Here is a 23311-nt window from a genome sequence, read left to right as displayed (position 1 = left end):
CATAGCATGTCTAAGATTGATACATTGAAGACTCAATTGTCAAGGACATTCTAAATAAAATATTTAAGGGCAACAAAGAAAATTCTCGGCATAAATATTCACAGAGACAAATAGAAGAGCGGGCTACAGTTATTACAAGTAGAATATCTTAAGAAGGTATTGGTTAAGTTCGGTATAAACAAGGCGAAACCGATTGGCACACCCCATGCTACTCACTTTATGCTTTCTTCTAAACTATGTCCTACTATAGATGAAGAAAAGCAAATGATGTCTCATGAGTCATATTCGAGCGTCATTGGCAGTTTGATGTATATCATGGTCTCTTCGAGACCAGATATTTCATATGCAATATATGTTATGAGCTGATACATGACAAACCCCAGTAGGCAACATTGGGAAGCAGTGAAATGGTTACTTTAGTATATACGAGGTATATTAGACTACATCTTGACGTTTGAAAAGTCAGAGGATAAATTGGTAGGCTGTAGATGTCGATTATGCGGGAAATATGGACAATAAAATGTTGATTTATGGCTACTCGTTTGTGTCAGCGGGTGGAGCGATCAGTTGGATGTCGAAGCTTCAGTTTGTGATTGCTCTTTCCATAATCGAATCTGAGTATATTGAGGTGACGAAGGTATTTAAAGAATGTGTTTACTTGAGATGAATGATAAATCAACTTGTGCTTCAGAAAGAGGTCATGCCAGTTAATTGTGACAGCGAAAGTGCGATTAAGTTGGCAAAGAATTCTATTTATCACTCACATACTAAATATATTGATATTCGTCATTATTTTATCCGACAGGTGTTTGAGGAAGGTGGTTTAACTCTAAAGAAGATCCATATAAGCATGAATTCGATCAACATGCTTATAAAGGTGGTTCCTATAGAGAAGTTTAAGTTATGTATGACTTCTATGGGCTTGACGAAGACATAATGAAGAAAGATTGTGCACAAAAAATAACGATGAAGATACGATGGAAGACGATTAGATATGGTGATGACATGGTAAAGCAATGGAGCATGAAGATTGAATCTATAGTGGAAATTGTTGTTAGATGTCTTCAATCTGATTGAGTTCAGGGTCTGTCGATGCCATTGATAGACTATTTGATGTCATCGAGAAAATCCTAGTTGCTCGTTGAACAGCTTTGGAGTTATTACTTGATGCCGTCGAAGGTGGCTTTCGACTGGACTTCTATGGCTATCGATGCCATCAAAGGTCTCATTGATGAGGCGTGCAAAACTACCTGAGTGTGCGATTTATTTCTAATTTCAGTTGTGATAGTATATATATCGACTGTAATTGGAATTAGAGTATCTTAAGTGAATGTTAAGATGTTCTTAAGGTGTTTCAGAGAAAAAGCTAAGGTTTTGAGAAGAGATTTTGGGGTTGTTTGGATTAGTAAGTTCATCTGTCTCTTGTAATATCATTTCATAGTAGATTGCTTATCGCTTTGTGCTGTAATTTTTTCCCGTGAGGGTTTTTCCACGTAAAATTTGTGTGTTCTTTGCGTGTTTTGTTTGCATTTGATTTTGTCTCGTTTGTTTGAGTTTGCTTTTACGCGATCTCCAATAATTTTTTCCTCACGTGGTGTGTGTATAACATATGGATGAAAGGTTACAAAGAGGTACAACCAATATAAATGAATGACATCCGTTACAGAGATTGACAATCAATACAATGCAGTTATAAAGATGGACATTCAATATACATTGACTACCAATGCAGTTACAAAGATAGACAGTCAATATACATTGATTGCTTTCCAAATAAAGAGGAATGAATATTGAGTCAGTTATAGAGGGGCATTATCACATTGAGCTTGTTTGATAATGATTGAAATCGCATCGTAGGAAGTCCCTTGGTGAGAAACGAGTCTGGGAATTGAAGCAGTGAACACTGAAAATGCCGGTCGGCGTCATGGGCTGGACAAAGCCCATGACAAGGTTTCAGGTTCTAAAGAGATTAGAGTAATTCCGGCGGTTGAAGTAGCCCAGGTGAAAAATGTTGTTCTGTGCCAGAGTGGAAGAGAAGAACTTCACAACGTTCCGGCCTTTCCAGAGATTGACATTGAAGTGAGCTCGAAGGTTAAACAAGTGGCCACGGAGAATGTGGTTCAGCCCATGGAAGATCCTACATTTGCCGTTTTGCGGAAGAAATTGGTGAGGTTGGCGAGAGACGAGCCAGAGTTCATTGCAGTTCAGAACACTTTCTTGATTGGGTTCAGCGACCTTATCACACAAATAAACTTAGTTGGTATTTATCGTCATTCAACGATGGGTTCCGTTGCGATCACACGGCTAAAATCGTTCGACAAACAGATAGAGATCACAAAGAGGTATAGGGGCTATGCTAATGTTTGTGGTGGATGGCATGGATCATCTAGAGAGGGTGTGATTGGGATAATACTTTATGGGTTCTGGAATTGCGGTGAGCCAGTGGGTGGATCGAGTTACGGCAACGGCATTTATCTCTCGCCTGATGAACATGCTCATATCAGGTGATTTTATTTATTTATTTTCCAATTTTTAGATATGATTTTTGAGTTGAAGTGATGCAGAATTCTTGGTTTGAATTGCTGGCATTTTCATTTGGGCTAGCATTCTGTCATATAGGTAGCCCTTAACTACAAGCAATCCTGACCTTTCATTTAGTGGGCCCCGTAGTGAATGCAATCCTACAACTTTATCCATCAAAAAATCAATCAGGTGATGAAATGTTTAGGAGGGAGAATGATCACATGCATTCAATCCTATGGTGATTATCATATTTTTCGAGCTGTGTGCGGCCCACCATGATGTGATAATGCCATCAAACCAGTCTATTAGATGCAGCCCCTAGTATCAGTCTTAAGCTATCAAAATCCTCCTAATCTGTAACTCAGGTGGGCCACACTAAAGGTTTTTAAAAAATGGGGGCACTGGATATGGGGACATCCACCATTGAAACTTTCATGTGGGGTCCGTCATGTTTTATATATATATATATATATATGGCTGTGCATTGGTCCATGTGGTGTGTCCCACCTATGTTTTTGATAGGGACGATTTCGGGATGTATAGTGCCCATGAGGAAGAACACCAGATGGACGGTTCGGATTCCACAAACACAGCTCAGGTGGTCCCACACAGATCAAAATGTTGAAATGCATGTGATCATTTCCCTTGGAAAGAAAAACAGCACATAGTCCAAATGCTAGTGAATAACTCCATTGATCATTTGGGTAGAATTGTTTCGTGGAGGGGATTTTTGGTCCATTTTGCATCTAGTTGGCCCCACCAGATGAATGATCTAGAACGCTTGATGATGTTTTCAATGGGATGGTGGGCCGAATGCAATCGCTAACCATTCTTTTTGGACTCAATCGAAATCCATGATGGTAACTTCCTTTGTTTATTGAAATGAAATGCTGATTGTATTGGCTGTCCACAGTGCATGCTACTCGGAGTTAGACAACAATGGCATACAACACATGGTGTTTTGCCGAGCAATTATGGGAAATATGGAACAAGTTCGACATGGAACCAATCAATACCATCCCAGCTCTGAGAATTTTGATAGTGGCGTCGATGATCTTCAGGACCCAAAGCATTATGTCGTGTGGCCCACCCACATGAATACACACATACATCCTGAGTATGTCGTCAGCTTCACACTGCCTCCTTCTGTCCGAGGTAATCCAACCGTCCTTTAATATAATACAAGTTAGTTTATTCAATTCATTGTTTGAGAATGACACTATCACTATTGCGTGTGGCGATCAGACCATTGATTTGGAGGGGCCCCACATGGAGTGCAATGAGCATTTGTCAAAAAATCAAGGCGATCAGGGGTCCAAATTCAATAGGCAAAATTCATAACAATTGGGTGGAGTTGTCCACTTTTGATTGTTTTTGGAATATGGTCCATTCATGTGGTGGCCCACCGAATCAAAGGTCCATTGAGCAGATGCTGCTGTTGAATGGCTAATTCACCTTTTGTATATTTTGGGGCCTGTCCTTGATTTTGGGTTGCTTAAATTATTTTCTTTCCACAGAGCATTTGGCTGGGAAAAGAGATGGTCAGGGCACTGTCGATGTTGTGATGAGAAGTGGTCAGCAGGTGATCCTAGCCCTACATCCTGTAAGTCAGTCCAGCTCTTAGTTTTTTATTACTTGTACATGTGTGGGTGTGAGTAGGATAGTCAATGGACCAGGTTAGCCCATGGGCTTTCAGGTCTGGCCTGCTTTGGTCTGGGCCTGAGCTGGAATCCTAGACCCCAAGGACTGAGTCCTGGCCTAAAATTTGAAGCCTGTTTAATAATCATGCCTAGCTGAGGTTTCATCGTTAGCTGGGTTGAGCCTGTTTGTTCTGGTCTGTTACTGGGTTAGGCTGTGCTCAGGCCTTGCTCGGCCCAAGCCCGGCCCATTAACAGCCCTTGGTTTGAGTTTGTTTTCCTGATTGAATCCTAGTTTGCAAAACTTGATTACATCAATAAGAAGAAAGGAATTTAAGGGGTTTGATGACATAGGTTGCAAGTTATGGTAATTACCATAAGTTTGAGCTTTGCAGGACCCACCATGATGAGTGTGTGTTATCCAACGCATCAATTAGGTTTTCCCCCCATATGTTGGGCCTAGGTCCTGAAATCCAGATTGATCTATAACTCAGGTGGGCCACATGAGAGAGATCAATGGGGAGGGTGATGTAGAGCAGGTCGTAGACACTTTCATGGCAAAGACAGGCCAAAGAAGGCCCGATCGGAGGTGGAAGTGATCAGGACTGTCAGAACCTTAAAACAATCATATCTCACAAACCAGAATGAGTTTTTTAACAAATCATATATGATTTTTGGGTAGGATAAGCTACTTTAGACAACCAACCCACTACGCCCGGTTGCATAGCCTAATTTATGACATTCCATCATATCGATGGTCAAAAGTTCATTGTATTTTTATTTTTACTATAAATAGTAAGTTTTAATTCGATCATAACTTTTGATCCTTTGAGTTTTAGGAATTGCGCCCAATAGAAAAAAGGGCATAGAAAAATTAAGAGAATAATATGATTAGGCCAAATTTGGCACTCACTATTTTTAGCCAAAAACCATGAAGTTGAGTAGGAATCATGACGGTCTATAAACTAGTAGGTTTTTTATTCCTAGTAAGTCACATTTTTATGGAGTTTTGAGTTGAAGTTTTGAGTCTAAAACTCCATCATAAGTTTGAGTTCACTATTTAAAGGATTGTAATTTTGTTTTTGTTTTTTTTTTTATTTATTTATTTATTTATTTTTTAATCACCAATCAATTTATTTCAAATTTATTAGAAATTATTTCTAGTTTCATCCCTCCTAAATTCAGAGAGCTCCGTGGATTCAGGGTAGTTATCCATGAGGAATACAGTGATTGACCTCATCACATCCTTCCCTGCATCAGAGCAGGACACCCATAATTGAAATTTCCAGACGTGATGTAGGGTCCAACTTGTTCTGTATATAACATCAACCTAGTCATCAGGTGTGCCCCACCAGGACAGAGACACCAAAATTCGGGTGGCCCACACCACGTGAATACATGCATTTTAGGCCTGCTTGTATATTAGTCTGTGGTACATCTCACCTGAGTTCTCTATTATCGGTCTGCCGATTCTGCATACATGAATTCTGCATACACATCAGGAGTGGGCCCAACTCAGCTCGATTTGAAAACATGTGATCATTCTTATGTTGTGATCGATTATAAGAAATGACATTATATTTGTTCGATCGAGAAATGGTTGGAAACTGCTTGGTTGCTTTATGGGGCCCACCTTTTGGTATCATAAACCCACGATCCGGTGGGCCCCATAAGATATTCAGGTTGGTCCACTGCACTTAACTATCTGGATCACCAGAAGGTGGGCCCCACATGTACATTTTGATGGACGGTTCAAATTCAGCTTGATCGAACATTGTATAAGAATTCATTCTCATTTTCATCTGTTTTGCATTTCATACACAGGAAACCAACGGCCAAAACACAGCCTCAGAACCGAAATGGCCCACCTCAGGTTGGTTGCCGTTCACGATGCTGTTCCACGCAATTGAACATCGCCTTTCGCCTTTCGTCAAAGACATGCTGCTCTACAACTGTAACTTGTACAAGGTACATTGATTTGATTCATAGCATGGCCCAGTCTTTGAATTTGAACGGTCTCGATCACACATGTATCTATCGGGTCCATTTCAGAGCAAGAGAATTACTCGCAAGGAGATGATTCAGAAGATGAGAATGCTTGTTGGAGATAATCTATTGCTATCTACACTGAAGAGACTTCAGCTCAAAGTAAGATGCCTCAACAACCTATGTTTAATTATCATGGTGGAGATGCATGTGGTGGACCACACCATGTATTATCTAAGTAAACGGGTACCAAATGGACCCGACCCAATTTTAACAGGTCTGGGTCCAATTTCTGGGACCCCTTTGTAAATAAGGTCGAGTTCAGGTAGCCATTTTGGACGTGGTTTTGTAAACCGGTTCGACTCGGGTCCATGTCGGGTCTACCATCTTGGACCCGTTTAGAATTCGATAAGGTTGGATCAATCCTAATAATGATGCGGTATATTAACTATATATTGATTATTAGAATGGGGTTTGCTAAGCCATAAACGGGTAAGACCTTGTGCACTTACTCAGCAGCACACGTGTGATGACCGCCATGTAAATGCCCTTATTTGATGTGGACCCGACTCCAAACCAAGGCCAAAATGCCCGATGGGCACCCGAATTCCAATCAGTCCGGGTCTGGGTACCGTAGGACCCGACTGGTTGACAGCCCCACATGACGTTTGGATTTGCTGTTTCTCAATGATGCATGAACAATGGAAAGGTTGCATCGCATCCTGACCGTCATCTCTTGTGGACGAGAATTTTCCACAATACCTACCTGTTGTATATGAAGCATGAACTACACATAAGCTCTGTGGGCCCACCGTCTTCTGTGTGCCACATCTGCTCCACCCATCAGCTGATTCCCTTGATCTTAGGTCGTGGATCCAAAAACAGCCAGAGCCATAGCTCGCGTGGGCCCCATCACAGGGAACAGTGGAGAGAAGAAGACAACCATTGGTTTGTGTCGGTCGGATCCAAAATTAAGCCAGGCCACACCGTTAGATTATATCTCCATGGCTTGACCCACCTGAGTTTTGTGCCTGGATGATCCTCTTGCTTGTACGGTTAGCATGTGAACATTCACCTGATGGACGGTGTGGATGTCACACGCATAACTTGGTGTGGTCCCGTCGAGCTGATATGTTTTACCCAACTAGTACAATAGGTATTGTAGAGGATTCTTGTCCATCTCTTGTTTGGCTAGCGCTTGGGGTATGTGACATGCTTGCATATCGAGGCCGTTCATTGTGTAGGCCCCACCGTGAGTCTGCCCTGGCCCAGAAAATCAAGTCGTTTATCTCATCAGGTGGGACACACATATACTGCACATGGACGGTTTGTAAGTATTTTGAACCGTACCTTTTCATTACACACATGCGGCAGACTGATTTTTGGTTCAGGGGGCATAAATGCAATGGCCCACCTGACAAATGGCCCGGATCTCACATGCGTGCCACATTGGAAGATATTGGGGTGCATGAAAATGCGTAAGTCCCATTGATCAGATGATCGTAACCGTCTGTCTCAGATGACTTGTACGGATATCAAATGCTCTTTGAGAAAGATATTTTATCAAGCAGCCCCACATTCTCTTTGTAAAAGTCCTCTGATTGGGTGGTTAAGATTGTCTGATCAGGGTGATTTTTGGGGTGGTGGGGTTCCGTAGATGAACCAATCTCATAGGAAACTAATCGGCTACTCACCGTGCTCTGTGGGCCCCACCATGATGTATGTGTTTCATCCATTCCGTCCACCCATTCTTCCATATCATTTTATGATATGAGCTCAAAAATGAGTTTGATCCAAATCTCAAATGGACCGCACAGTGTTGATTGAACTCCCACCATTAAAAACTTCTTGGGGGCCACAAAAGTTTTTTTTATAAAGATGATATATATTTTTTCCCTTCATCCAAGTCTTTATAACCTAATCAACAGGTTAGATTTCAAATAACAATTACAGTGGGCCCTAGGAGGTTTTTAATGGTGGACATTCAATCACTACTGTTTTCCCACGGTGTGGTCCACTTGAGATTTATATATACCTCATTTTTGGGTTCAAACCCTAAAATTCTTTTTCAAAATGGATGGACGGTGTGGATAAAACAAATACGTCACGGTGGGGTCCACATAGCACCGACCACTAACCACCTGGCTGATGGCAGCGTCACTAGCCACACCGCGTCCAATCTCATACATGTCTGTGGTGTGTACAAGGCACCTCAGCTTAACATCTAAAAGAAGAATATTTCATACGATTTCTATATGGTATGATCTTAACCATTCGTTCGTCATGTCCCACCATGGATAAACTACAGTTGAAAAGATCAGATTGGTGAACCATCCAATTAGTTACACCTATAAATGGATGGTAGAGATCAATGCTTGTAACTAATCAGATGGGACCCTCGCAGCCAAACCCGAGCCAGACCTATTTACTTAAATGGGTCCTATCAGGTTGGGTTGGGAACGGTTCAGATCCACTACCTAAAGTGGGCCAGGGATATTGACCCGAGACCCAACTTCAACTGCAGCTTGCTCATAATTCAAATTGAATTTTGCAATTTTAAATTGAATTCCTGTTTGGGTGTTTTTGGTTGTAAAAAAATTCATGAAAAAAGTATATATATCACGAAAATTTGCACTAAATTAGACTGATTGATCATGAAATATCATAAAATTTAATGATATTTGTGCAACCAAACGTACCCTTATTCAATAAGAGTAAATTTATTGATATTTTGTTTTATTTTCTCTTGCATGGTATGAAATTTCATTGCCGGCAAAATAATAATAATAATAATAATAGTGTATGGTATTTGTCGACTCTAAATATAAAATATTTTAAATAAGCTTAAACATGTTATGAGTATTAGTGGATTTTCTGTTGCGTTTACTATCGATTATGTTGGAACGGTGTTGATGATACTTGCTGGGCCATTTTCTAATGTGGGCCTTGTTCTCTGCATGGGTCATTTACTGAATGGTGGTGGATGTGTTTGGCATGCCATGTTCTACACTAGTTCTAAAGCTGTCAATGGGATGCATTAGCGTGTCGGGCTTTCGGGGGTTGCTCGCTTTGAGTCGGGCATGGGGTGGAATATTAGGCCCAAGGGCCACACCGGGGCCTAACATTTACAGGTGTTTAATAACTGAGCTGGGGTAGAGTTTTTTTAAAGATCCCATCTGCCTAGGATTTGAAGAGTATTCTGGGATTTACAATGCATGAGGGGCACACTTAATGAATAGCCCAGATGTTGCAGAAAATTGAGTGGCAGGGCTTGGGCTATGCATAATCATCATGGGCTGGGCTTGGGCCATACTGACCTGAGTTGAGCTTGAGATTAAGTTTGTGGGCTAGCCTTGGACAAACCTTAGCCCAGCCTGTTGACAGCTGTAAGTATGTGATTAGAGGTGGGGACGGACGACTCGACTCGATCAGACTTAACTCGACTGAGTCAATCTAAACCGAGTTGACTTCATCCAATCCGAACTCAAACCGAGTCAAGTTCAAGTCACCTAGTAATTTGACTCAACTCGAAATTTGACTCAGTACTAACTCGACTTGAGATTTGACTTTTCAAATTTGAGATGTCGTGTGGCTGACATAGAGGTTGCAATTTTGGCAGGTGCACCTAGGTTTTGAACTATAATTTCAGCATATGGATACCCGCCACACCCAACCCAACTCAGTACTTGTTACTAGATCGGACTCAGTCCAAGTTAGTATAGGTTAGACCTGGACTTGGATCGGGTCAAACATGTTGGATTCGTGTTGAAATTTTTTATTTAAAAATAAATAAAATATTTAAAAATTTTATTTTTTCTCCAAAATGGTTTTGAAATTTTTAAAAGAAAATTGTGTTTTCTTTAGTCCTACAACGGAAAGAGTAGGAGAAAAGTTGTAGTTTATAAGTGATTGAGTAGGTAGTATTCTTACCTAAAGAAATAGAGGATGAGATGTTCGATTTGCGTGTTCAAGAACATAGCACTGGAATGCATGCACGGGCTTAGGCATGGCATGGGCAATGTGGCTGTAGTAGCATTAGATAGTGCACTTTGCATGTGCGCTTTCTTGTGACTTTACACAAACCGTCATGAGACGATGCAATCGTAGTGCGAGAAGTGTAAGATGGGCATAGGTTTTATAGGCTATTGGAAACAGTTGGATCAATGGATGTAAAACTATTGACCATTTTGAAAATGGCTAATAGCCTTAATAGCCAAAATGATCCGAAAATGGACGGGCTTTGATGATCCAACGGTCATATTGTTGATCCAACGATATGTAATGCTCAAAAATTAAAGCCAACGGTTAGAAATATTTTTACAAACGTTTTAAACTATCGATGACCACCTATCAACGGTCCACTCCTCATATGCTGTATAAACTGGGCCATCCTAGTTTAGAATCATTCAAGTCCAACAATTACCATCAGAATCCAATCTAATTTCTCCAAACATTTTTCCATCTAAGAAATTGCTAAGTAGCTTAAATGTTGTTTGAGTCACTGACCTCAATCACTTATCAAATCTACTAGACAATCAGCTGTGTTTACTGAGTTCCTAGGTAGATTCCTTCGTGATTGTTGCATGCAGGATCAAAGAGAGAATACTTGTCTTATATTGGAAGCAAATCACCTGTAACCCATTAGCAATCGAGAAAAGGTGAACCAAGTTTTAAGGACAACATATTTATACATAATTGGTATGGTGTTAAAATTTAAATAAATTTATTTTTCAGTTTTTCAATATATTTTTCCAACAATTCCGTATCAAGTTAGATTGAGTTCGGGTTAGGCCTATTTCAAAACCCGGGGGAGCCAGGTCAGTCCTAGCTCGGTCTGACTCGCCAGGATGTCCAGCTATGTGATAGGTGTGCTTTGTTTGATAGGCATTGTGAATGGGCTTGGCGGACCAGTTGGCCCATTGGACTCACCATCAACTTGATGGGCCTATGTTCTTTTTGGGCCCACTGCATGGTGTTGATGATCAGGAGGTTGGTCTGATCTGTCCATGGACCATGCCCCAAAAATCTCTCAATTTCAAAATCTTAGTCCCCGATCTTGGGACTTTTTCCAGTTGAATATGGACGTTACTTGTATTTCTCTTCTCAAATGTCAGTGGGCCTGTAAATTAAAGGATGTGATTGTCCAATCGAGGTTATGGTCCATCCAATACAATAGTCACCAGACGGATGGTCTGGATTACAGACTCATGGGCTCACTAGTCAGAAATGAAGACCCGAGTATACCGTGCACATGGTCCATCCAAAGAACCACACGTGCCAATATGTCACACGCGTGCAAAAATACCTGAGCTTTTCATCAGGTGGACCTTAGCCGAGTCCTCAGGTGGTGGATGACAATGTAAACCATCTACTTGTTTTGTACATGGCCCACCTGAACGACGGCCTGAATTTTGTGATAGAAGCTACAAACGGCACGTCCCACGTGTCGGGAAGCTTTGGATCTTGCACACGTGTGCTCATGGAGAGGGCTCCAAAGGCAGGCGGCATAGCAACTCTCATCCCGTGCACAGCATGGATCTGAGGTTCATGCACATGCCAGACATGTGCCAGCACAGCACATGGATATCAGATCCTATCCATTCATCAGAGGAGTTTCAATATGTAGATTCCCTGGCCCAATAATCTAGCCGTTGCACTACCCAGTTTGTAATATGAGGGCCCACCTATTGAGTTGATAAGATTCGTTTTGGCGAAAAGCATCTAGATGATCTGATCCAGCTGATGGATGGCATGGATTGGCCCGTTTCTGCAACGCTGGCAAATGTGCTAGCGTATGCTGATGGATGATATGCAGCATTGAGAAATTGTACACGTGGCAAACAAGTAATGCAAAATGGGCCAACCCAATGGACCCCACTTTAGATCAAATCGGTGGGTATTATTGGACGGTTGAAATTGAAAACATCTGACCGTCCAGGTCAGCCGACAAGTGTCCTAGAATCAAGGAATTTGTTTGATCAACCAATCTGATTTTGGGATGGTGCATTGGATGGAATGGGTTCCACAATTTAAATGGTGTATTTGAGTTAACGCATGCCACGTGTATCCTTTTCTGGACGCCGCCTGTGTATCGTCGTCTTATATACAGCCAGAGTATTAAATAACGGGCTTGAATGTATTTATTATTTAGGGCCTGCGTTCTGTTTGACAGTAGTTCCATGCACCTGGTTGCATTTGTACTCATTTGCCTCAACATCACCCATCTGGATCGTCCATTAGTGATCAATACATGTTAAGTTAGTGGTATGAAAAGTTGGACGGACAAGATTGTTCTCAGAAGATAGATCCGATGCTTAGGACTATCATATTGATATGAGTTTTCTAGTGTAGTGGACAAAATGTAGACTGAACCTAATGGACGGTTCAAACTGGTGATATGGATGATCCGAACCCAAGTTGCAGCCCTACACGTGTCACACCCATTTATCCGAGCTGACTGTTTACGAAGCAAAATGGACGGCTGAGAGAATTTAATTCTACCCATCCATTTCTTTCAAAACGTAGCATCTCATTTAGACCATAATAATCTTATTAGTATTAGTGGGCCCACCACCATCATAAGCCGTTGATAAATAATAGAATTAGTCCACGTTCCATGATGGCATCCGTTGCATTTTTAAAAGAAAATATTATTTTAATCCACATGCCCGATAGTCTGTCATTCGATTGTAGGCCCAATGATGGATATCCATACCCGAAATTGTACCAATAGAACAATCCTAACTGTTCATTCTCGCCCTGAAATGGCATGATTTTGATCATTTAAATAATAATTTTTAAAAAAAAATGAAAACAAAAGCACAACCGTCTATACTAGATGGGTGAGTGTCCATTATATTGGATAGCAGGGATTACTTGATAAATGTAATTGTTTTGGATTAGGGTCCTTTACCAGTGGGGCCTGCAAATTGGATAGTAGCATTTGCTCTTATGTGTCACTTCACACGTGTAATACAGAATTTATTCTTTTTGTCGAGGATATGCACGATGCTTTGACGTGTACACAGTTATTTTCTGTGGACCAAGCCTAATGCAAACCTTTCGATCTATGACCTAAGTATAAATGGTTGAGAAGTGCAACAATGGTCCACACTGAACTGAAAAGGTCCAAGATTGATGGGTAAGATCTTCCAATCTGGGATATTTACAGGGCATGATCTACCCATGGTGGGGCCCAATAGATCAACCATGGTACCAGTACATGCAGAGCAAATACGGTCCGCTAGCACAAAGGATACTATATGGTGCCACAACCCATGGTTAGTTGATCCAAACCATTAACCTCATGGCCTCAGATTGACAGGTCCTGATCGTTTGATATTTGGTATTTTGAACATAAAATCCTGACCACCTGTGTACCTTTTCTCTTTAACAATTCATTAGTAGCCTGCCAATGGGAATGCTGGTATCATCCAATTCGGGTATTTTTCACCGTTAGAACTTGGTTAGGGCCACTAGATCAAGGGTCTAGATCAACATATCATGGGCCTCATATAGTCAACTGTGTTTGCTGATGAGGATCCAATAATTCCTCCACACGATATGTTTACAAATGAAAAGATAATAATAATAAGTAAAATCTAGAAAGCTAGATCTCGCTCAGGTCCAGCAACTTATCTGCTGTATAGTGGCATGCTGTCTGCCAATTTACAGGGTAGATGTGGGGCACACGTGATATGTGCAGGAGCACCCGTCCATCAGACATGTCATATCACGCTGCCAAGAGGTCTCACAAATCAATCCCAACCATCACTCAGGTGGGCCACACCGTAGGGAACAAGATGTCAGGGAACACCCACCCATGATTTGCACTGTGGACCACCTGCATTGCAAAGCATCCTGATTTTTGTCCTGACCCTTCAACCACGGAAAATGAAGGGTCTGGATGGCCTGTCCCTATGCAAATCCTGATTGCATAGCGCGGAACCATTGAAAGCCAAGCCAGGTAGAGTGGAGCCAAAGCCACAAGCTCTAATAAAGTTTTCTATCAGAAACGGAAAATAAAAACAAAAGATACCCAACGTTATAATAACGAGGGCATGCTTCCATCTGTCGCTTCTTTTCATCTTTTCCATTTCTAACCCTCTCTCTCTCGTTTTCTATATATCTAACCATCTTAGGTTTCAGTTTAAAGCTCTCAATTCTATGTTAATACCCGTTTCTCTCTTCAATGTAAGTACCTCTCTCTCTCTCTCTCTCTCTCTCTCTCTCATGCGCGTGCGTTTTCTATATATCTAACCATCTTGGGTTTCAGTTCAAAGCTTTCAATTTTACGCTGATGCTCGTTTTGACTCTCTTCAATGTAAGTACACCTCTCTCTCTCTCTCTCTCTCTCTCTCTCTCTCTCTCATGGGATACTACATAAAACCCGTGTTCATGAACTCTCACTCCCTCACAGAATTATTGAGAAAACCCATATTTTGTCAGATCATTTTAAACTCTAATCTTAAAAATGAGGCATGTCCATAGCTCCAGTGAACCACACCAAAGGAAGCTGCAATGATAATGACACCCACCATTGAAACCTTTCTAAGGGCCACCATGATTTTTTTTTTTTCCATCCAACATATTCATAAGGTCATGTAGATGTGGATGAAGTGAAAAAACAAATATCAGCTTGATCCGAAACTTCTCCAACTCCCAATAAGTTTTTAATGGTGGATGTTCAATCCCCACTTTGTGGTTCACTTAAGCCCTTGACTTACCTCATTTTTTGGATAATATATCAAAATGAACTGAGAAAAATGATGAATGGTGTGGATAAAATACTTACATCATGATGGACCCTATAGAGGCAGGACGCAATCCGCGTTCTTATCAATGCGAATGTGATTCCTCGGTCCGTTACAGGCACGCGGCTTAGATACCTGCAGGTTGATTAGCAAGACTCGCTACGGAAGTGATAGATCTGTGGACCTGTCTATAATATATGTGTTGTATCTACACCATACATTCATTTGGAGATATTATTATTAGGCATGACCTAGAGAACGAAACAAATCCAAAGCTTTAGTGGTCCCCACCAAAGAAAACAGCGGGAAGAGTGATACCCACCGTTGAAACCTTCTTAAGGCCCACCATGATACTTTTTTGAAATCTAACCTGTTCAAAAGTTAACAAAGACATTAAAGAAGGGAAAACACAAATATCAGCTTTATCTAAAACCTTTGTGGCCTTTAGAAGTTTTTAACGGTGGTTTCACTCTCCCCACTGTTTTCTGTGGTGGGGTCCACTGGAGCTTTGGATGTGACTCATTCTTTGGATTTTACCTAAAAATGATCTCTCAAGATGGATGGACAGAGTGGATACAAAGCATACATCATGGTGGGCCCACAAAACTTGGTGACGTCACTTCAGTAGCAGTCTCGTTATTCAACCTGTCAGTAGCCAATCCGCGCCCCGTTACAGGTGGGCACACGGTTCGTGACGCAGGAAGTGGATTGCGTACTGAGTTACTCAGTACGCTTACCGTACTGAGTAAATTCCATGACGTTCACCAGGATTTATGTATTTGATCCACTCCGTCCATTCATTTTATTGGATAATTTCAGGGCTTGAGCCCAAAAATGAAGCATATTCAACGCTACAATGAACCACACAACAGGAAACAGTGTAAATTGAACATCTACCGTTGAAAAATTCTCGGGGACTAAGTAAGTTTTGAATCAAGCTTATTTTTATGTTTTCCATTCATCCATGTCTGTATGATCTTATGAACAGGTTGGATGACAGATAAACATCACTGTGGGGCCTAGCTAGATTTCAATGGTGGAAATCATTATTCCCACTGTTTCCTGTGGTATGATCGGCTTGATCTTTGGATATGCTTCAATTTTGGGTTCAACCCCTTAAATTATTTGGAAAAACAGATGGCTGGTGTGGATAGACTACATACATTCACGGTGGGCCCAACTGAGGTACTGAGTAACTCAGTATGCAATCCGATTTCTGTGACACATGGGAGGCAGTTTTCCTGCGCAAGGATGCTGGGTAGGGTACGCCTGTATATTTGTGAAAAATATTTCACTCTGTCGAGAGCTATTTTAGTACATTCTAACGAAAATGAGGTGTATCCCAAACTCAAATGGGTCACGCCACAGGGAAAATTGGGAAAGAAATGCCTACCGTTGAAACCTTGCTAGACTCCACCTTGATGTTTATATGCCATTCAAACCGTTTATAAAGTCATTCCCACTGAGGTGAAGTGAAAGCACAAAAATTGTTTCCTGATACAAAACATTTATGGCCATGAGAATGCTTCAACGGTGATCACTGAATCTCCACTTTTTCCTCTCATGTAGCTTACTTGAGTTTTGTATCCACCTCACTTTTGGTGCACAGATCTTAAAATGAGCTCTCAAAATTGATGAACAGAGTGGATTTCTCACAAACATCTCCGTGGACCCCACCCATCATCCATGGGCAAGAATTTCGCAGGAAATCCGCGTCCTGACATATGGGGCCCGATGTAGATGGTGGTTTCGGAAAACGGAAGCGTATAGCGTACTGAGTAAATTTTGTGAGGTCCACCGTGATTTATTTATTTTATCAACTCCATCTATCCATTTTACCAGATAATTTTAGGGCTTGAGCATAAAAATGAAGTATATATAAAACTCAAGCGGACCACACCATAGGAAACATTGTGAATTGAATATCTACCATTGAAAATTTCTTGGGGGCCATAGAAGTGTTGGATCAAGCTTGTATTTGTTTTTTCCCCTTCATCCATGTCTGTGTGATCGTATGAACAGGTTTGAAGAGAAATAAACATCATTGTGGGCCCTAAAAAGGTTTCAATGGTGGAAATCATTATTTCAATTGTTTCCTATGGTATGGTTCATTTGATCATTGGGTATGATTAAATTTTGGGATCAATCGCTAAAATAAGATGGAAAAATAGATGGACAGCGTGGATAGATCATATACATTCACGGCGGGCCCAACAGAGTTTAATAAGTACGATAAGATCCTACTAAGTAACTCGGTACGCAATCCAAATCGTCATGAAACGGACGCGGATTGCGTCCTACCCCCGCCGATCTCTAGCCCCGAACGGGGCATTTCTGTGGGCAGGCCTCCCATGATGTACATGTACATCTAGGCCATTCATCCCTTTTCTCAACTTATTTTAAGTAATAACACAAAAATGAGGTAAATCCAATGCTCAAGTGGACCATACCAAATTAAAGTCATTTGTAGTGTGGTCCATTTAAGCGTTGGATATGCTTCATTTTTGTGTTCATGCCTTAAAATGATACGAGAAAAGGGATGGACAGCTTGGATGTACAGATAAATCACGATGGTCCCGCCCACAGAACTGCCCGTTCGAGGCTACAGGCGGGCGGAGGTAGGAGGCATTTCGCATCCTCATAAAACACCTAGATTGCAAGATACTAGCCGTCGGTTTCTGGCCACCTTTTGCCGAAGGTGGATTGTTATGATATTTTTTTTAACGGTATATTTCTTCCTTATCATTTAAGATCATCTAATTATAGAAATGTTATGGACACCCTAAATAAGTTGAGGCCCACCCATTCAAAGATATGGCCCATCAACATAAGCATCATATAGACCCTAAGATGTAAAAAATTCCACCGAGTGGATTATCTGGTGGACCCTATCATTCCTAACCATCAAGCATTGAATTAACAAGTGAAATACACTAATTGGATGGTTACAATAATCAGATCTATGATGTATGCACCTTGGCTTATCGACGGTGGGTATTCAATGGTCGAGTGGCACCGATAACGGAGGGGGGGGGGGGGGGGCTCATGTAGATGGACCATATCAGCAATTAAAGGTAGTCCCGCGGACTATTAATCAAATAGTGAGTTTGCGTCTCTGTTTTGGAAGCGGATTGCATCAGGATGGACTCAGTCCACGCAGGGGTCCTGTGGGGTCCACAATGATGTATGGCTATCCATGCATATATTCATTTTTACAGATAATTTTAGGATAGGATCCAAAAAATGAGGCAAATCGAAGGCACAAGTGGACCACATCAAAGAAAACAGTGGTGATAGTGACACCCACTGTTGAAACCATCCTATGGCCCACCATGATGTTTATTTTTCATCCAAACTGTTCATAATTTCACATAGACTTGGATGAAGGGAAAACACAATATCATCTTGATCAAAACTTCTTACGGCCCCAAGAATTTTGCAACGGTGGAAATTCAGTCCCTATTGTGTGGTCCACTTGAGCCTTGAATCTACCTCAATTGTATTTCCATGCCCTTAAATGATCTAAAAAAATGTATGGATGGCATGGATAAAACTTATACATTACGATGGGCCCCACAGTGGCCTAGTCTGGAACGAGTCAGTCCGGCGGGGATAAGACATAATCGGCTTCCATAGGAATTATGGTTAAACTCGGCTTGGCTCCCGTAGCTACAAGCTTGAACGGACCCCTCTAGTGGTTTTGGATTTTGGCTGTGTAGCACATAGCATTACTGGTCGGTGGTGGAAAATCTCTGTGGGGCCACTATGATGGTACATGTTTTATCCACGCCGTCCATCCATTTTCCAGCTAATTTTCGGGGAAGCGGATTGTTGTAGTGTATAACTTACTGCGCTCAGCGTACTAAGTAAACTATGTGAGGTCCACCATGATTTTTGTATTTTATTCGTTCCATCCATCTATTTTACCAAATAATTTTAGGACTTGAGTCCAAAAATGAGGCATATCCAATGTTCAAATGGACCAAACCATAGGAAATAGTTGAATTGAATCTCTACCATTGAAAAATTCTTAGGGCCACGTAAGTTTTGGATCAAGCTTATAAGGTGGTTTCGATGTTATTGAAGGTCCCATCGATGACACGAGCGAAACTGGGTAAGTACGCGATTTGTTTTTAATTCCAATTGTGATAGTATATATATCGAGTGTAATTAAGATTAGGATATTCTAAATGAATGTTAAGACGTTCCTAAGGTGCTCCAGAGCAAAGCTAGGGTTTTGAGATGGGATTTTGAGTTATTTGGATTGGTAAGTCCATTCATCTCTTGTAATATCAATTCATAGTGTATGACTTGTCACTTTGTTCCATGGTTTTTTCCTATGAGGATTTTTCCACGTAAAATTCGTATGTTCTCTGCACGTTTTGTTTGCATTTGATTTCGTCTCATTTGATTGAATTCAAGTTTTTTTCCGCGCAATCCCTAACAAGTGGTATCAGAGATAATGTTAGGTTTTCGAGTTCTAATATGAAACATGTCGACGAAAGGGTTTAACATGAAGTACGAAACGTAGAAGTTCAACGGGAAAAATAACTTTGAACTATGGAAGGTTAAAATGAGAAGCTTTTTAGTTCAACAATGATTGTAACAAGCTCTCCTTGGCAAGACAAAGCGTCCTATGTCTAGCATACAACTTTTTCTACAATGTCCTAAATTAAAATCCTACCGCAAGGGTATGGACGAAACTTAGTAGTTTGTACATGAGGAAATCCCTGAGCAGTCATCTTTATTGTAAGAAATAGTTTTATAATCTTAAGATGATGAAGGGATCTAATATAAATAAATACATGAGCACATTCAGTGAATTGCTCTATAAACTGACGAATGTAGAAGTTAAGATCGAAGAAGAAGATTAAGCCTTAATTCTGTTAGATTCGCTTCCACCGTCTTACGAGAATCTCGTAGACACTTTGATCCACAGTAGGGATACCATTGATGTTGAAATTATCATCTCAGCCCTTGAGAAGCTGTTGAGAAGGAAAGATAGTGGCGAGGGTACATCTACAGATGTGTTAGTTACCAATTGAAGGAATTCTGAACAGGAGAATGAGAATTTTCAATCTATATCCAAATCGAAAGGGAATGGCAAGATGAAGTGTTGAAAGTGTGGAATGACGACAGGATAAATGAAAAAGGATTGTTAAAATCATAAGGCACAAAAATGAAAGAAATCTGAGAATGCGACGAAAGAGGCCAATACAACGTGATCTAGTGAGATGTGGATGGTGGTGATGTCTTGACTGCATCTAAATCCGGTTATCTCAATAACGACTGGATTTTAAATTTGAGGGCCTCATACCACATAACTTTTCACAGAGATTGGTTCACCACCTATAGCGAGTGTGATGGTGGATAAGTTTTTATGGGCAATAACATTGCATGTAAGGTGATTGGAATTAGTTCATTACGCATCAAGATGTTCAATAGGGTGGAGTGTATCTCACATATGTGCAACACATTCCAGACCTCAATAAGAACCTGATCTCTTTTAAAGTATTAGGGGTACTTGGATGCAAGTTCACAAGTTTTGATTGGGTCCTTAAAGTATCTAAAGAGGTACTCATGAAAATGAAAGAGTGGCGGAATAACAACATTTACAAGTTGATCGGGAATACCATATCGAGTGTAGCTACAACCTTTGTAGCGGAGTCCACATCATCATGTTTGTGGCATGCACGTTTAGGCCACATGAGTGAATGCAGTATGAAGGTACTTTCTTATCTTTCTCTGATCCCTATATTTAAAAGCGTTGATTTTCATATATGTGAGCATTATATATATGGTAAACAATTGCGGCTAACTTTTAATAAGGGAAAGCATGTTTATAGGTGTGTACTAGAGTATGTGCATTCAAATGTATAAGGCTTGTCGCCTATTGTTTCTATTGAAGGGTCACCGCTTTTTATCTCATTCAAATATAACTACTTTAGGAAAGTGTGGGTTTATTTCCTGAGAAATAAATCCGATATATTCGCCACATTCAAAGTGTGGAAGATAATGATTGAAACGCATACATGGAAGGAACTAAAGGTTTTAAGGACAAACAATGGATATGAATTCACTTTAAAGGAATTCAATTAGTTTTACAAAGATGAGAGGATTATAAGACACAAAACAGTAAAGCACACACCTGAACAGAATGGTTTAGCCGAATGAATGAATCAGACTCTCTTAGAGAGAGCCTGAAGTATGTTAAGTAATGTTAGATTGGGCAAGGAACTATGGAATGAGGTCGTCAACATGACTTGTTACCTAGTAAATTGATCCCTATTTACACCAATAAATGGTAAGATTTTAGAAGAAGTGTGAAGTGGTCATGATATTAACTACTCACAGTTTCGGATTTTTTGTTGCAATGTTTACTCTCATGTATCGTCAACTGAGATAAATAAACTAGAACAAAGGGTGAAAATATGTACTTTTATAGGTTATGGTGATGGAGTGAAAGGATATAGGTTGTATAATCGGGTCACTTGAAAAATCATAATTAGCGGAGATGTTAGGTTTGATGAGGATCCTGTATTCTGTAAGGAAGAACACAAGGAACCGGAGAAATCAATAGTCATTAATGTCGAGATTAAAAAATTTGATACATAGGCAGAGCCTGAGCCACTAGAAGAGGTACAATAATAGGTGGAGTGGTGACCTCTTAGAAGCAATCCACTGAAATATCATAGATTACTGACCAAATACAGAGATAACTCGAATATTGTATTCACTCTCATTACGGATGAGGGGAATCTGTCTACCTTTCAAGAAGCACTAGATGACCCAGATGTTGAGAAGTAGATGGAGGTCATACATGACGAGATGAACTCTCTATATAAGAATGAGACATAGGAGTTGGTGGAGCTTTCAGTATGATGTAAAGTGATCGGTTGTAAGTAGATCTATATGAAGAAATATAATATATACAAGATGAGATTGGTCACGAAAGGATATGCGCAGAATGAGGGTATCAAATTTAGTAAAATTTTCGCTCCTGCGGTCAAGTAGGCGTCTATCATATTTGTATTGGCGCTAGTTGCCCAATACAACCTAGAATTGGAACGGATGGATGTAAAGACTGCTTTCCTCCATGGGGAGTTGGAAGAATAGATTTACATGGAGACACCAGAAGTGTTCGAAGTGCAAGAGGCATAGAATAAAGTTTATATGTTAAGGATGTCGTTATACGACTTGAAACAGTTGTCTAGGCAGTGGTACAAAAGGTTTGTTACTTTCATATTAGGTTAGCTATTTACCATAAGTAAATGTGATCATCATGTTTATTACAAGACATTGAATGATAGACAGTTCATCATACTGGTATTGTACATAGATGATATACTTATTGTCAGTCATAGCATGTCTAAGATCGATACATTGAAGACTCAATTGTCAAGGACATTCTAAATGAAAGATTTAAGGGCAACAAAGAAGATTCTCTGCATAAATATTCACAGAGACAAATAGAAGAGCGGGCTACAGTTATTACAAGTAGAATATCTTAAGAAGGTATTGGTTAAGTTCGGTATAAACAAGGCGAAACCGATTGGCACACCCCATGCTACTCACTTTATGCTCTCTTCTAAACTATGTCCTACTATAGATGAAGAAAAGCAAATAGTGTCTCATGAGTCATATTCGAGCGTCATTGGCAGTTTGATGTATATCATGGTCTTTTCGAGATTAGATATGTCATATGCAATATATGTTATGAGCTGATATATGACTAACCCCAGTAGGCAACATTGGGAAGCAGTGAAATGGTTACTTCAGTATATACGAGGTATATTAGACTACATCTTGACGTTTGAAAAGTCAGAGGATAAATTGGTAGGCTGTAGATGTCGATTATACGGAAAATATGGACAATAAAATGTTGATTTATGGCTACTCGTTTATGTTAGCGGGTGGAGCGATCTGTTGGATGTCGAAGCTTCAGTTTATGGTTGCTCTTTCTATAATCGAATCTGAGTATATTGAGGTGACGAAGGCATTTAAAGAATGTGTTTACTTGAGATGAATGATAAATCAACTTGTGCTTCAGAAAGAGGTCATGCCAGTTAATTGTGACAGCGAAAGCCCGATTAAGTTGGCAAAGAATTCTATTTATCACTCACGTACTAAATATATTGATATTCGTCATCATTTTATCCGACAGGTGTTTGATGAAGGTGGTGTGACTCTAAAGAAGATCCATATAAGCATGAATCCGATCAACATGCTTATAAAGGTGGTTCCTATAGAGAAGTTTAAGTTATGTATGACTTCTATGGGCTTGGCGAAGACATAATGAAGAAAGATTGTGCACAAAAAATAACGATGAAGATACGATGGAAGGCGATTAGATATGGTGATGACATGGTAAAGCAATGGAGCATGAAGATTGAATCCATGGTAGAGATTGTT

General features: G+C 40.4%; 1 protein-coding gene across 1 annotated transcript; it reads left to right on the top strand.

Moving 5' to 3' along the window:
- The first annotated feature begins 508 nt into the window (after positions 1-508).
- Positions 509-23195, top strand: LOC131250695 (probable inactive poly [ADP-ribose] polymerase SRO3). The gene is made up of 8 exons (XM_058250977.1): positions 509-637; positions 806-905; positions 1898-2504; positions 3437-3678; positions 4041-4126; positions 5985-6128; positions 6213-6308; positions 23064-23195. Exons 1-8 carry the CDS (start codon positions 509-511, stop codon positions 23193-23195), a joined length of 1536 nt encoding a protein of 511 aa, XP_058106960.1.
- Positions 23196-23311: the final 116 nt, after the last annotated feature.

This window comes from Magnolia sinica, chromosome 7 (genome assembly GCF_029962835.1).
Source record: "Magnolia sinica isolate HGM2019 chromosome 7, MsV1, whole genome shotgun sequence".
NCBI classification, from domain to species: Eukaryota; Viridiplantae; Streptophyta; class Magnoliopsida; order Magnoliales; family Magnoliaceae; genus Magnolia; species Magnolia sinica.
This window is presented reverse-complemented; position numbering and strand designations above follow the sequence as displayed.

Coding starts and splice junctions, on each gene's coding strand:
- LOC131250695 (XM_058250977.1), top strand. CDS start 509: ATGGACAATAAAATGTTGATTTATGGCTACTCGTTTGTGTCAGCGGGT. Junction 3,679..4,040: donor ACTGCCTCCTTCTGTCCGAG/GTAATCCAACCG, acceptor TTCTTTCCACAG/AGCATTTGGCTGGGAAAAGA. Junction 6,129..6,212: donor ACAACTGTAACTTGTACAAG/GTACATTGATTT, acceptor GGTCCATTTCAG/AGCAAGAGAATTACTCGCAA.